Source organism: Herpailurus yagouaroundi, unplaced genomic scaffold (genome assembly GCF_014898765.1).
Source record: "Herpailurus yagouaroundi ecotype Mexico unplaced genomic scaffold, PumYag 140, whole genome shotgun sequence".
Taxonomy (NCBI): domain Eukaryota; kingdom Metazoa; phylum Chordata; class Mammalia; order Carnivora; family Felidae; genus Herpailurus; species Herpailurus yagouaroundi.
Window position 1 is genome coordinate 47,521,668 of NW_024412395.1, and position 13,371 is coordinate 47,535,038.

At 34.5% G+C, this 13,371-nt stretch overlaps 1 protein-coding gene across 6 annotated transcripts in view; it reads right to left on the bottom strand.

Moving 5' to 3' along the window:
* Window positions 1-13,371, bottom strand: part of LOC121030645 (sodium channel protein type 1 subunit alpha) — a 150,800-nt gene that overhangs the window by 51,454 nt on the left and 85,975 nt on the right. For 4 of the 6 annotated variants that reach the window (XM_040475263.1, XM_040475262.1, XM_040475264.1 and 1 more), the window contains exons 7-15: window positions 13,016-13,285; window positions 9,433-9,496; window positions 8,791-8,932; window positions 7,933-8,139; window positions 6,180-6,464; window positions 4,852-5,232; window positions 3,468-3,597; window positions 2,420-2,658; window positions 897-1,070 (exon numbers count right to left, since the gene is read on the bottom strand). In XM_040475263.1, the coding sequence (XP_040331197.1) occupies window positions 897-1,070; window positions 2,420-2,658; window positions 3,468-3,597; window positions 4,852-5,232; window positions 6,180-6,464; window positions 7,933-8,139; window positions 8,791-8,932; window positions 9,433-9,496; window positions 13,016-13,285 (1,892 nt within the window). The remainder of the gene's footprint in view (window positions 1-896; window positions 1,071-2,419; window positions 2,659-3,467; window positions 3,598-4,851; window positions 5,233-6,179; window positions 6,465-7,932; window positions 8,140-8,790; window positions 8,933-9,432; window positions 9,497-13,015; window positions 13,286-13,371) is intronic. The other 2 variants (XM_040475268.1, XM_040475267.1) reach the window with 2 other exon arrangements.

Here is a 13,371-nt window from a genome sequence, read left to right on the forward strand (position 1 = left end):
TACATCTGCCCTGCCCTTGAAACTTCTCAGGCTCATTGTTAATTTTTGGACCTTCTAGGAAGAATTTAGTTCTTCCATATTTTAACCATGTAGATCATCTTCCCTAAGAGTCAATTTCTGAAGATTACTTGGGGCCAACTGTCCATAATTTGTTTTGTGAATGTGGTTCTAAGGCATACCAGGCCCAACACTAATATTAACATCTGATTCACAATAATCTCTGTTGAAAAGATATTCATTTTGCCAATCGAATGCAAAGCGACATCATACTGAGGTCCTGCTATAGGTGGAGAAAAATGTTTATTATTCATTAATGCTCCTTTAGGGTACTGACATAGCTGTGCCTGCATTTAAAAATTTGGAGTATTTCCCATACCTATAATTCTTCCCCTGATTTGCAGGGACATATATGTAAACCAATGAGCATGTTAAGTAATCCTACAGATTTTTTCACTCTCATTTAGAGAAGAAGCATATTATCCAGAGGTAGAATTAGGAATTTTCTGCATGCCCAACTGTGTCTGATCACCATTTACCACTACAAAGGGCTGTTTATATTTTCAAGTGACTATTAAAATGTGATATATTTCATTACAAGTATTTTCTTAGATCCAGAAATATTAACTGTAGTCATCTCTAGAAATGATAATTAGTCACAATTGCAACTGAGTAATATATTAAACTTTACATGACTGTACTTTTTTTTTTTTAAATAAAGGTTTTTCTAAACACACGGAGATAATTTTTTTTTCCATTTAGGGCTAGTTTTGATGATGCAAATGTACACAAAGATTTAAAATGTTAATAGTTGTGTAGTAAAACCTATGACAGTACTATATACGAGCTCTAATTGTTGGACAGGTTTAGTTTTTGTTGCTGTTTTGTTTATTTTTTACCAGTCGGAATGAACGGAGAACTGATAATCCTTCCACATTGGCAAGGCCGAGTTCTACCAGGCTAAGTGTCACAATAAAACCATCAAAGATATTCCAGCCTTCTTGGAAATAATAGTAAGGATCCATGGCAATAATTTTCAGAAACATTTCTGCTGTAAAGATCCCAGTGAAAACCTAAGATCAAAACAAAGTTACTCTAATTCCATCAGATAATGATAAAGTAGAATGACATGGTATTTGATCGCAGAACAAAATGTTAATGCTACTTTCCCCATAATGATTCTATTACAAGCTCACATTTGTGTAGTAATGTATAGCTGATAAAAAGGCTCTTATATACTTTATTTCATTTTATCGTTACAGAAATTTATTGTTAGCCATGGACGTGGCTAATGCAGGCAATATAAATATCACTTTACCGGTGCGGAAACAGGTCTTTACGTGGGTGCAATGGTTTCTCAGATATCACACAACTAGAAAATGCCAAAAATTGGACTGGAATGCAAATTTATTTTGAACTAGTATTCCTTCTGTCCCATCAAACTGTCTGCCCCTCCAGACTTTATACAACACAGGTACTGACAAGATCTTGCCCATGATCACTTTTAATTGTCTATAAACATATTCCCCTTCCCTCAAATCAGATCATTATTATACAGGTACATTTATTACTATAATACATGTGTTATATTATCAATTTGTTATGCACGTGAAAAAAATAAATTTACTTCCATAATATAAAAAGCAGACCTTTAAAAATATAAATATTACAACTCAGGATGCTTTACATGTCTTGCTTTTTACCATCAAAAATCTTATACCTCAAAACAAATGTTATGAAAAATACATACATTACTTTAAAGTCTGTTTTCTTTCATCAAATAAAAGCTAATATTCCTAAATTGAGTCAACTGACAAACACTTTAATAATTCATGTTTTTTAAGCACAGAGGAGAAAGAATTAAGTGGCAACCTTTACCAAAAATGGCCTTGCTAATCATATAATACACAAAATATACTAGAGGTTTTCAATATTTGATGGTTTTGATATAGAATGGATGGATAAAACAATACATGTCCTACCTAGCTGCTGGAGGTGGAAAAGCTAAAGACATTTTTGAGATGTTAAATTTTTGCTTATAATGATGATGATGACTAAGCAAAATGAAAAGATCTACTTTTTTTGTTTTTAGTCTTCTACAGCTAGGGAAACTGTGATAATGTCTTTTCAAGAGGTGTGCCCTTAAATTGCTTCTGTATCTTGAAAAATTATAAATATCAATGTTGACTTTCCAAGTAGTACTATAGGCCTATATATTGCTCTCTTTCTTAGCTTTTGCTTTGACATTAAGGGCTATTTATTGTTGGCAAAAGTTAAGGTATAGCCAGCTAGCTATAATTCCAATCTTTTGGGAGCCAGGAGGTAAGAAGGTGGTGAAAAGACTGTGTTAAGCTATAAATGGAAACAGTTGCTCAAACAGAAAATTTGAAGATTGAACACATTTACCTTCCAATATGCTTACCAAGTTTCCTACTGTAAGCACATTATTGAAATGTTCCGTCATTGGATAATGCTCCATGGCCATGAAAAGAGTATTTAAGACAATACAGATGGTGATGGCCAGGTCAACAAATGGGTCCATCACGACCAGGTTGACAATATGTTTCACCTTTAACCAATATGGTGAACAGTCCCAGATTAAGAATATGTTGGAAAATTTATACCAACAGGGTGGGCATTTCTGTCTGGATTCTTCAAGTTCTAGATTTAAAAAAAAAAGAACCACCAAAAGATATATTTAATAGATACATATATTTATTTCAGATCCACAAGTCTTTTTTTTCAGTAATCCACACATTTTCACTTGGTACAGAGTCAGCCTCATTTGTATCTAAAAATACTATCGCATTTATTCTTTAGACCTCTGAAGATATTTTTTCAGACATACACATAGGGCAAAGAGAGCAAAGAATAGTTTTTTTTCTTGTATGTATTGACAACATGGCTCAATGATTGGCCTGAAGTGAATGGTCTTTTAAATGAAGTTTTTCCATAGGAAAATGAGTTGCAGAAATGTAGATACTGTGTGTAATCCTATGTTAATGTCTGGCTAAGCTGTCATCCTAAGTCTATAAGAGACAGGGTAGGGTTTGATATGAGCCAAGAATCATCTTTTAAATTTGTTTTTGTTCTGTGAAATGACCTGCTCCTCTCCTCCAATCTTGAGAGTATTTTGGATGGTGTTGAAGTCCTAAGCCTAATGGAACAAAAGAGAGGGTCACTGTGACTAATAAGATTAGGAACCTCTAACAAATGCTTTATTCCACATTTTCAAAGAATTATCACACTGGAAAACATTCTTTAGATTTCCAATATCATTGCATTTAAGTAACGTTTTTAAAGTTCCGAGAATATATGAGCAGGTGTAACAAATAATAAATCTTAAATAATACCTATTATATTCTCTTTCTAACATACTGTTTCCAATTTACAAATAGAGATATTTGTTTCAAGTGAGAAAATATAAGTTTACTGAAAATAATTGAACGATAATGGGATGAGTAACAAACCTTCTACTGTATTTGTTAAAATGCTGGCTATACTCATTGCTCTTTGCCTTTGGGAAGGATCTTCTAGAAAGTCCATGGAAACATGGAAAGAACTTGACCTCTTCCTCATCTCAGTTTCGGTGGTTGTTCCCTATAAAGAAAATTCTAATGTATTAAATGATTAACTTGAGCAATATGATAAGCAAATAACCAGATGTGACACAGTGAATTTCATGAAACACATGCATCATGCACTTTCATATTTAGTTGGTGATGGCAGATATTGCTGACTTATTGTATCATTAACCTGGAATATCCAAACTGTCAACCATTCAGTCATACAGCAAAAACTGAGTTTTTTAACCCTCTAATTTCATAATTTTATGAGACATGATGTAATTTTGATATAGTTAATAAATCTATTGAGAGCCATATTTAACAGTTAGCACTAGTTCTGAACTACTAGTAAAAAACTAATAACTTGAAAAGTCATATAAATGATCAGGCATTTTATGTTGAGAAGGTAGCCATTTATTCTTAAAGAAATACAAACGATTACAACACATGTAGCTGCCATCTCATTATCTGTACACAAGACACAGATGGTCATTGACAACACAAACTGTATGTTAAAAAAGTCACACATGCTGCATGGACAACAGTTTCATCCAGGGTACCAAAGCAATAAGTCATCTAACTCTGACTTAGTCATGCCTCATCATGCTGATATATTTCCAAGTGGTTTCACAGTCTAATAAGAGGCAGCATGTGTGTAGAAATTCCTCATCCTGTATACATTCACAAAAACATAACATACGTTTGTACACAGACAATTCTTTTATCTGTCTGTATTAACAATTTATTTGTGTCTCATCATTTAGATTCATTTTGAGAAGACTTATATCAGCATTTATTTTTTAGAAAAACAAATGTGGATAGTAGAAACTTCAAGATAACAATGAAGCTATCTATTGAGGCACAGTGTTCTTGAAAATCTTCTAAAATAAGGCAGAGCTATATTGAAGAATCTGTTGGAAAGATTTATTATACACCCTTTATACTTAAACATAGGAATCATTCATTTACTTTTATACCAAACTTTAGAGGATGGCCTGCTATCTAATCTCAGCATGGGTATATAGCAAATCCTCCAACTGGAGTCAGTAATTTATGATTGTGTCTAATTTATTCTTAGCAAATTTAATAATTAAATGCATTCAGTGTTATGCAAGAGTGTTGAGGCCTTAAGTTTTAGTTGGTTAGTCTATTAAAGGTATTACAAGATGCAGGTGCATTCGCAGCTTGACCAACCAGGAATCATTCTCAAAGGTTCCATTCTGTAGAAACACTGGCTGGTGCAGCAATAATGGGCCAGCCATGCCTGAACTATTTAAAACTTCCTTACATTGTCATCAGTAGCTGGCTTATCTATTATCACCTCTGGCAGAAGCTGTCCAACAGGCGATGTAGGAACTGAAGGTCCACCAACCAAGGAAACCACACCATTGCAATCCACAGTGCTGTGCATCTTCCCATTCACTGGAAACACTGCCAGCATCCGGGAAGACCTACTGGTCTGACTCAGGTTACTGTTGCGCCGCTCTCCGTGTCGTCGGGGCACAAACAAGGAGTCTCTCCGGCTCTCATTATCCTCAAAGGTGCTGTGCTCATCATCAGCAAAGTCATTCTCTGATCCCACATCCTTTGCTCGCCCTCTAAAGCTGAAAAGGCTTGTTCTGCTATTTCGCCTTGGAGAAAATAGGGAGCCACGGATGCTCAACAAAGACTAGAAGTTTGAAACCAAAAAAAGTACAAGCATATTAATATAGACATTTGAAATGTGCTTTTATTTTGCAAAATTAAGTTGAAGGAGATTCAGTATTCATAACAGGATGTGATTTGTTCCTTTTCATTAACATTCTCATTTTATGTGCTCAAATTAAATTGGTTTTATAAGAAATTTCTAGACCTTGAGATTATGAATGGGGAGAAGGATCACAATTTAAAGACACTGCAGAAAACTCAAACCCTGAACCAACATTTTCAAGTTCAAAAGCAAACATCCTTAGCACATTACTTTGGACACCATAAACATTCAATAAACATTGGCAGCGTGACCTTCACAAGGCCTTCACAAGGCCACATTATTGCTCTTTCCTTCAAGGAATTCCAACATTTTTCACAAATTGTTTTAGCGCATCTATCTAAAATCACTTTAATTAATTAATTAATTAATTATTACCCCTATTTCATCTATAAAGCACAGACTTCTGAAATTCAGAGTCATGTGCTTTTTGATAAAGCATATCACAACTGAAGTTTTCAGAAGCACGAATGCTGGTTTATAAAGAAGTTAGGGGGAAAAGGCAACATAAAATAACCAAAAAAAGTACTGATCAGCTAGCCCTACATCCAAATTTTTTTTTTCATTAAAAAGGTCAAGGAACAGAAAGATTAAATGTCATTAGTTTCAACAGGTATCAGCAGATAGTATCAGGAGGAGAATCCAGTCTTCTGAATTTCAACCCAGTGTTATCCCAACTACACAAAGCTGCAGACTTACATATATGTGGAGTAAAATTTTCTCATAGCTATGTAAAGAAAGGGTAGATTTAAATATAAGAAACATGGCAGTCAATTCAGTTGATGATAATTCATAAATCTGGTTTAATTCTCCCCCTCTTCAGTGTTCTGATTTTCAGTCATGCATCAATGAACTCAGCAGTGCCGTACCTGGTGTGGGGAGGAGTACCTCTTTTCATATGTCAATCGATTCCCTTCGATGGAGAAGCGAAACCCTTTCCTTCTGATGCTGTCTTCAGACTCAGATTTATGGAATTCATCCTCATCTTTCTCTTCCCCACCAGACTGCTCTTTCTGTTTTCTTTTCTTTCTCCGATTTCTTCTTTCCTTAGCACTCTTGGAACTCAACTTGGAGGCTTCAGATGAGCTGTCGGAGAGCCCACCTGCGGCGCTAGGTTCTCTGGAATGCTCTGAGGCAGTTACAGCTGCTGCCTGCTACATTAAGGAGAAATGATTTTAGTATGGCATTAGAGAAGACTTTATCTTCTTAAGCTCAAGTGTTTGCATAACATTTAAAAAACACATTTAACCTGCTGAAGCTGATCTTCCGTAGAAGCAGCTCTGTCTGCAAGTAATAAATGGGACTTTTCCCCCTTTCTATCTAACGAAGGCTTTCAGGGTTAACGTGGTTTTATCTCTGTTAACATTTATTATGTTTATATTATGCTGTACAGGCCACATATTCAAAAGGACCAATCAGGCATCAATAAGAACATAAACTCATATTACTTTTTGGGATTTGAATTACTCTAAAAATTGGTATTTAATTAGCACTGTCTTCTCTGAAAAAGAAACTGTGGCATGGAAGAAAAGTTATTGACTTACCTGAGCTCATACCCAAAGGGAGTAGGAATGAGATAAAGAGCTGAGGTCCTCTCCCCAGTTATTGAAGTTGCGTTATCAAAATATTATCAATGAAGGTGGTAAAATCCCTTTCTTGCCCTACCCCCCCAGAATCTTCTAACCAGAACACTGGAGAAAAGAGTCAACATTTTCCACGAAACAAGACAAGACATTTAGTTCTCCAAATACCAACCCCAGCTTCTTTCACTCAGCACCGGTTCTTGCTGGATACGTGGGCATGGAATGAAAACAATGCTTTTGATCATAGCTTATACTGGTGCTCAGTCAGTACTTTTTGATATTACCTTTGTTCCCAGAGTGCCCTCAATACAAGGACTCTTGCAAATAAATTAATATTTCCCAAACAGCTTTATTCTAAAGTAAAATCAATGAGCTTGTATGTTAAATGAAAAGCATGAGAGAATATAGAAGTGATAGCACAGGCATTTCATTGTACAATGAGTATCAACACCTCTCTATAAGAACAAGAAATCCTTAGATCACCTGGTCTCCATAAAATTGGTGACTTTCATATGCCTACTGAATGTTGCTTTGTCATAGAACATTATATTATTTCATCACTTCCTCATTTATTATACAAGGCAATTAAGTCACATTAAAAACAATATATTTTTGGTTAAAGAAAAGACTAGATTATCTTTTAAGAGCCAGATGAACATCTTTATATATAATAACCAACACATTTTTTTTTCCCAAGAAAAGATGACTTCTTAGGATTTTCTCCTATACCCATTCAGTGTTTTTTCCTCGAGAAGACTCAGAATCACATTTTCCCTTTTAAAAATCTTAAAACATTAAAATAGCATGAGAGGGTTCCACTGTGGTCAATATTGCAGACATCTTAGAAAAAAAATGAAACTAAATGATCTATAGATGATCAAAATGTAGAAATTATTACTAATCTGCCATCATTACCAGTTTCTCTTAAGTGGAGTCAGTTATCTGTCTCTCACTTTCTCTCCAGTGTTTTTGCAACAACCAAAACAATAAAAAAGAATTGTACCATGAGACAGGACATATTTGATTTTGATGAATTTACCTGAGCTGCCTCCTGTTGCTTTTTAAGCTGCTCAAGCATCTGCTGAAATTCAGCCTCTTTCTGTTCTGCCTCTTCCAAGGTGGCCTGATTCTGTTCCTCGTAGGCCATGGCCACCACAGCCAGGATCAAATTTATCAGGTAGAATGAGCCCAAGAAAATGACCAGCACAAAAAATATCATGTATGTTTTTCCAGCAGCACGTAATGTCTGAAAATAAAAACATTAGAATTATTTTTTCAGTATTATTTCACTGACTAGTGGCTTTAACTTTTACTTGTGTGTCATGTAGGACCCTTGACATAAATAATAATTATGATGGTCACACCCCCTTCTGCCTCCTTGACTGTTTCTTTAACCTCATCCTTTTCCTTCTCCTCTAACTCATGCATTTACATTCAGATCTCCTGGAGGGAATTCTTGGATGCACCAGGAATAAAATGGAATCAAACGAAATACCATAGAGATTCCATCAAAGAGCTGAGCCTGTGATAAAAGTCAAGGAAGACATCAAAGTTACCTTTCTATATCTGCTTATTGATTTTCATCACCTGCCACCTGAGGAATAATATTTGAGTGGGCAGATGGAGCTGAGGGGAAGGTGTGCCTTCTCTTTGAGAGGACCTGTGTCTGGAAATGGTGGAAAATAAGTTTTGAGCCAAAGGGAAATGAGAGGGTATTGCTATCCTGTCATCACTATGCTTAATATGTGTTATAATCAATAGGATAAAGAAATTCAAATCTCCCAATTTCAAGTTCTGTTCCTTCTGCTATATTATGCTGTGATTTGGAAGTCAGCACTAAGGTGTTTTTCTTATATGTTTCTACTTAAATGCAGTATGTATCTCTTCAGGTTCTCACCAGTTGATAAAGATTTTCCCAGAAGTCCTGAGTCATCAGTCGAAACAGAGACAAAAAAGCCCAGCTGAAGGTATCAAAGCTTGTGTAGCCATAATTAGGATTTCTACCAGCTTTCACACACATATATCCTTCTGGACATTGGCTATAAATGGGACAAGAGAAAGTATACGAAGTTCTGTTGTCTTTTTATTCCGATAGCATGCTATACTTATAACATTGTCTAGCCAGGAAAATTGGCTGTTTCAAGGGATGGAAGTTATCACAAGAGATAGAGCATGATAAATAATATACATTTCCCAACTTCTGACAACATAATTTTACTAGCCACTTGATGTCATCATTAAAATATTACCTAGCATTTTAGATAATATTTTACAAAACTACTTTCTGTTGATAATTAGCATTTTAACATATTCTAGTTCATTTTCTCTAGTGGGAAGCCTCTAGAGTCATCTTCTAGTTCACACATACTCATCTAAGGGACACAGCATTAAAGCAAAAGTATTATTCCTTGTTTTATGAAACATAAAAACTTGCCTAACCTTTAAATAATCCCTCACCTTAGAGGTAGCCTGAATTATAGCAAATAAGTATTAATAAAGTATACACACATACACAAACACACACAGATTATTGGCTTACCCTGCATCAGAGCTGTTTCCACATAGTAGGGCATCCAAAAGACCCTCCAGAAAATAATGATACCCTGTTTAGGAAAGAGTAAGTCATATGATGAGTATTTGCATTACACTGCAAAATGAAAGCAAGATGAGGCCCCAACTTTTAGGATTCATAGAATGATTTAAAATATGTTATATAATTCCCTGAAAGACATTGGGATTTGCCATTTCATTTCTCCCTCAAGATACTAGATATTATAGTAAGGGGATTGATTACTTAAGAGAAGAAAGCATTTGTTCTTTAGGAGTATAAAATTAGCGATAATTTACGTGCTAACCTAAAAATTTAAAAAGCATCAAATGTTTTTTTTCTATACCCTCGTGAAAAATGAAAATTTCATTCTGTAAAAATAGATAAGCATGACAGAGATTCCTTTGTTTTTCAAAATAGCCACATATTTGAAAACAAAGGGATTATATATTTTCTCTCTACTATGTTTTTAAACACTATTTATAAATGTTTAACAGTTGATTATGATTTGCATTCTATCAACTTCCAGATATATTCTGCTTACAGTAAAGGTGCATAAATCAGGTCAGCTACTAAAAGAAATGAAACAAAAAATAATGTTAAATAGTAAAGCTAAAATAATTACTAGAGGTGAATACTATAGTATCTCAAAGCTTTCTTTTGCTGGCAAATTCTTTAGATTCTTTTAATATCCAGTTGAAGTGTCACTTCTGTGAATTGTTCCTTGATATTCTCTATTTCCTGCCCACTAAAGATTGGCAAAATTAAGAACTCCTCTCACTGTGTTACCAGTAATATGTAGCTACTTATATTATTATTAAACTCATTGTCCTATATTGTAATTATTTGTTTATAAAAATTATTACTCCTTGAAAGAAAGTCTAATCATTGATTATTTCCATATTACTATTGTTGGGACTCAGGAATCTATCAATAAATTTTATTGAATAAATAAGGACAGGGAAGACAAAAAGAGAAATGTAAGGAATTAAATCATCATTTGAAAAATGTATTCGAATATAGTTGACAATGTTACATTAGTTTCAGGTGTACAACATAGTGATTCCATAAGTGTATACACTATGCTGTGTTCACAAGTGTAGCTACCTTCTGTCCTGATATATTGCTATTATAATATCATTGACTGTATTCCTTATGTGGTGACTTTTATTTCTGTGACTTATTCATTCCATAATTGGAAGCCTATATCTCCCACTCCCCTTCACCCATTTTGCCCAACCTGCCACTCCTACCCTTCTAGCAACCATCAGTTTATTCTCTGTATTTATGCTTTTTGTTTATTTATTGTCATTGTTTGTGTTTTGTTTTTTTTTTAGATTTCACTTATGTGTGAAATCAGATGGTATTTGTTTTTCCTCAGTCTGATTTATTTCACTTAGCATAATACCCTCTAATTGCACTATTGAGTACATACTCAGAGAAAGTGAAAACACTAATTTGAAAAGATATATGTATCCCTATGCTTATTGAAACATTATTGATAGTAGCCAAGATATGGAAGCAGCCCAAGTGTCCATCAATAGATGAATGGATAAGGAAGATGTGTTGTGTGTATACACACACACACGCACACACACACAATGGAAATATTACACAGCTATAAAAAAAGGATGAGATGGTGGCATTTTTTTAAATTTTTTTTATTTTTTCAACGTTTATTTATTTTTGGGACAGAGAGAGACAGAGCATGAACGGGGGAGGGGCAGAGAGAGAGGGAGACACAGAATCGGAAACAGGCTCCAGGCTCCGAGCCATCAGCCCAGAGCCTGACGCCGGGCTCGAACTCACGGACTGCGAGATCGTGACCTGGCTGAAGTCGGACGCTTAACCGACTGCGCCACCCAGGCGCCCCAGAGATCGTGGCATTTAAATAATCATTTTTTTAAGAAAAAAATTTTTGGATTTTGTAAAAAGAACTATTTCCTAGATGTTAAATTTTCAGAGAAATTTGTTCTATGCATAGTTCTATAAGGGATACAAAAACCACATAATGGGAAATAACTTTCATTTCCAATGTCTTACTTCTTTGAACATAGACAAGAAAATTTAGACAGAATTCCTTAACTTTTAATTAAAATTAAATGAAGTGAAAAATATGAGAGTTTCTGGATGAATTCTTGATATCAGGTATTTATAAATGAAGTTTTAACCACTAAAGTCAATGATCTAGAAGCTTAATCTGAAGAAAATACAACTTTCAGTCATAATATTTATCTTTAATTGTAATAAATTTAATTTTCTATTACTTTCAAAGATAAACATTTTATTTGTATTTGCATTTAATTAATTAATTAATTAATTAATTTATACAAAATATTTATTAGAATTTATTGTCAAGTTAGCTAACATACAGTGTATATATACAGTGTGCTCTTGGTTTGGGGAGTAGAATCCCGTGATTCATCACTTACATACAACACCCAGTGCTCATCCCAACAAGTGCCCTCCTCAATGCCCATCACCCATTTTCCCCTCTCCCCTGTCCCCCCAACAGCCCTCAGTTTGTTGTCTGTATTTAAGAGTCTCTTATGGTTTGCCTCCCTCTCTATTTGAAACTATTTTCCCCCTTCCCTTCTCCCATGTATTTGTATTTGCATTTGATTTAAAACAATCTATTCAACAAATGGATTATCGTTAGGCAAAATGGTAAGTATGGATTTTTAGAGCTGAAAATAAATCTGATATTTATGATTCCTTTTACTTTGACTCTAAGAGAAATGGAGTCCAAGTACATATTCACTAGAGAATAAACCTTAAATGACATCTTCATAGTCAGTTCCTTGATCTTAGCCAAGAGAAAAAAATAACAGATTTCAGGGAGTTGATGACAGCAGTAGACTTATTGGCATCATATGAGTGAATAAAGAACAATTTTATGTATTGCTTTGGCACACAAATTCTTAACCTAGAGGTTTCCAACATGTGCAAATTACTTGTTGGCATATCACTAATGTCATGAAAGAGTTAATCTGTATGAATCAAGGTATTTTATATATCTACAATTATAAAAAGATACTGATTTGTTTTTAAAATTATGCTGTCATTACTTTAAGAATTATCCAACTACCAGTAATTTTTATGACTAAGTCTACTTGTTCCACACAACCAATCACTAAGATTTTCTTTCTTTGATTTTTTTTGTTAAGTATTACTCATCTCCTTCAAATAATAAACACCCATCTAAAGTCTAAGTTTCATATATTTAATATTTTTCTTTAAAAAGGACATTCCTTTTTCCTGTGAATCATGTTCTGTCTCTGCTCTTGTAACATTGCTACTGGCAAATACTAAAACCAAATAAAAGAGAAAATTTTACTTACTTTCTTTGCAGCTGAATTCTTTAGTCTCCCATATAATGATATAACAGAAAATGGCACTTGGAGTCAAAATTAGAATAGTTATCAATAAAATAATTAAAGGTATGTGCAAACCAATGGTCAGGTGATTACGAGATCACAACCTGCTATGCAATCATTTTAAGAAAAATCTTTCATGCCTTGGTGGAAGGCAGGTCAACAATGAAAAAATAAATCTACATAACAATAATTCTTACTTGAATCTTGAATATATGATTTCCAGTCAAACTCAGTGTGAGTTTCATTGACAAGTGTGCCATTGTAATTCATGGTTACATTCTTCTCTATAGTGTGTTCCTCCAGGGAAGCATTGGTAGGAGGCCATTGCACACATTTATTCCGCAGGTTGCCCATGAACAGCTGCAGCCCAATCAGTGCAAACACGCTCAGACAGAACACAGTCAGGATCATGACATCGGAGAGCTTCTTCACTGACTGGATCAGGGCCCCCACGATGGTCTTCAGGCCTTAAAGAAAGAAGGCTATGACTATGAAGACTTAGAACATTGGAAATAACAAAAGGCCCACACAGTTTTCTTGAAAACATAGATTC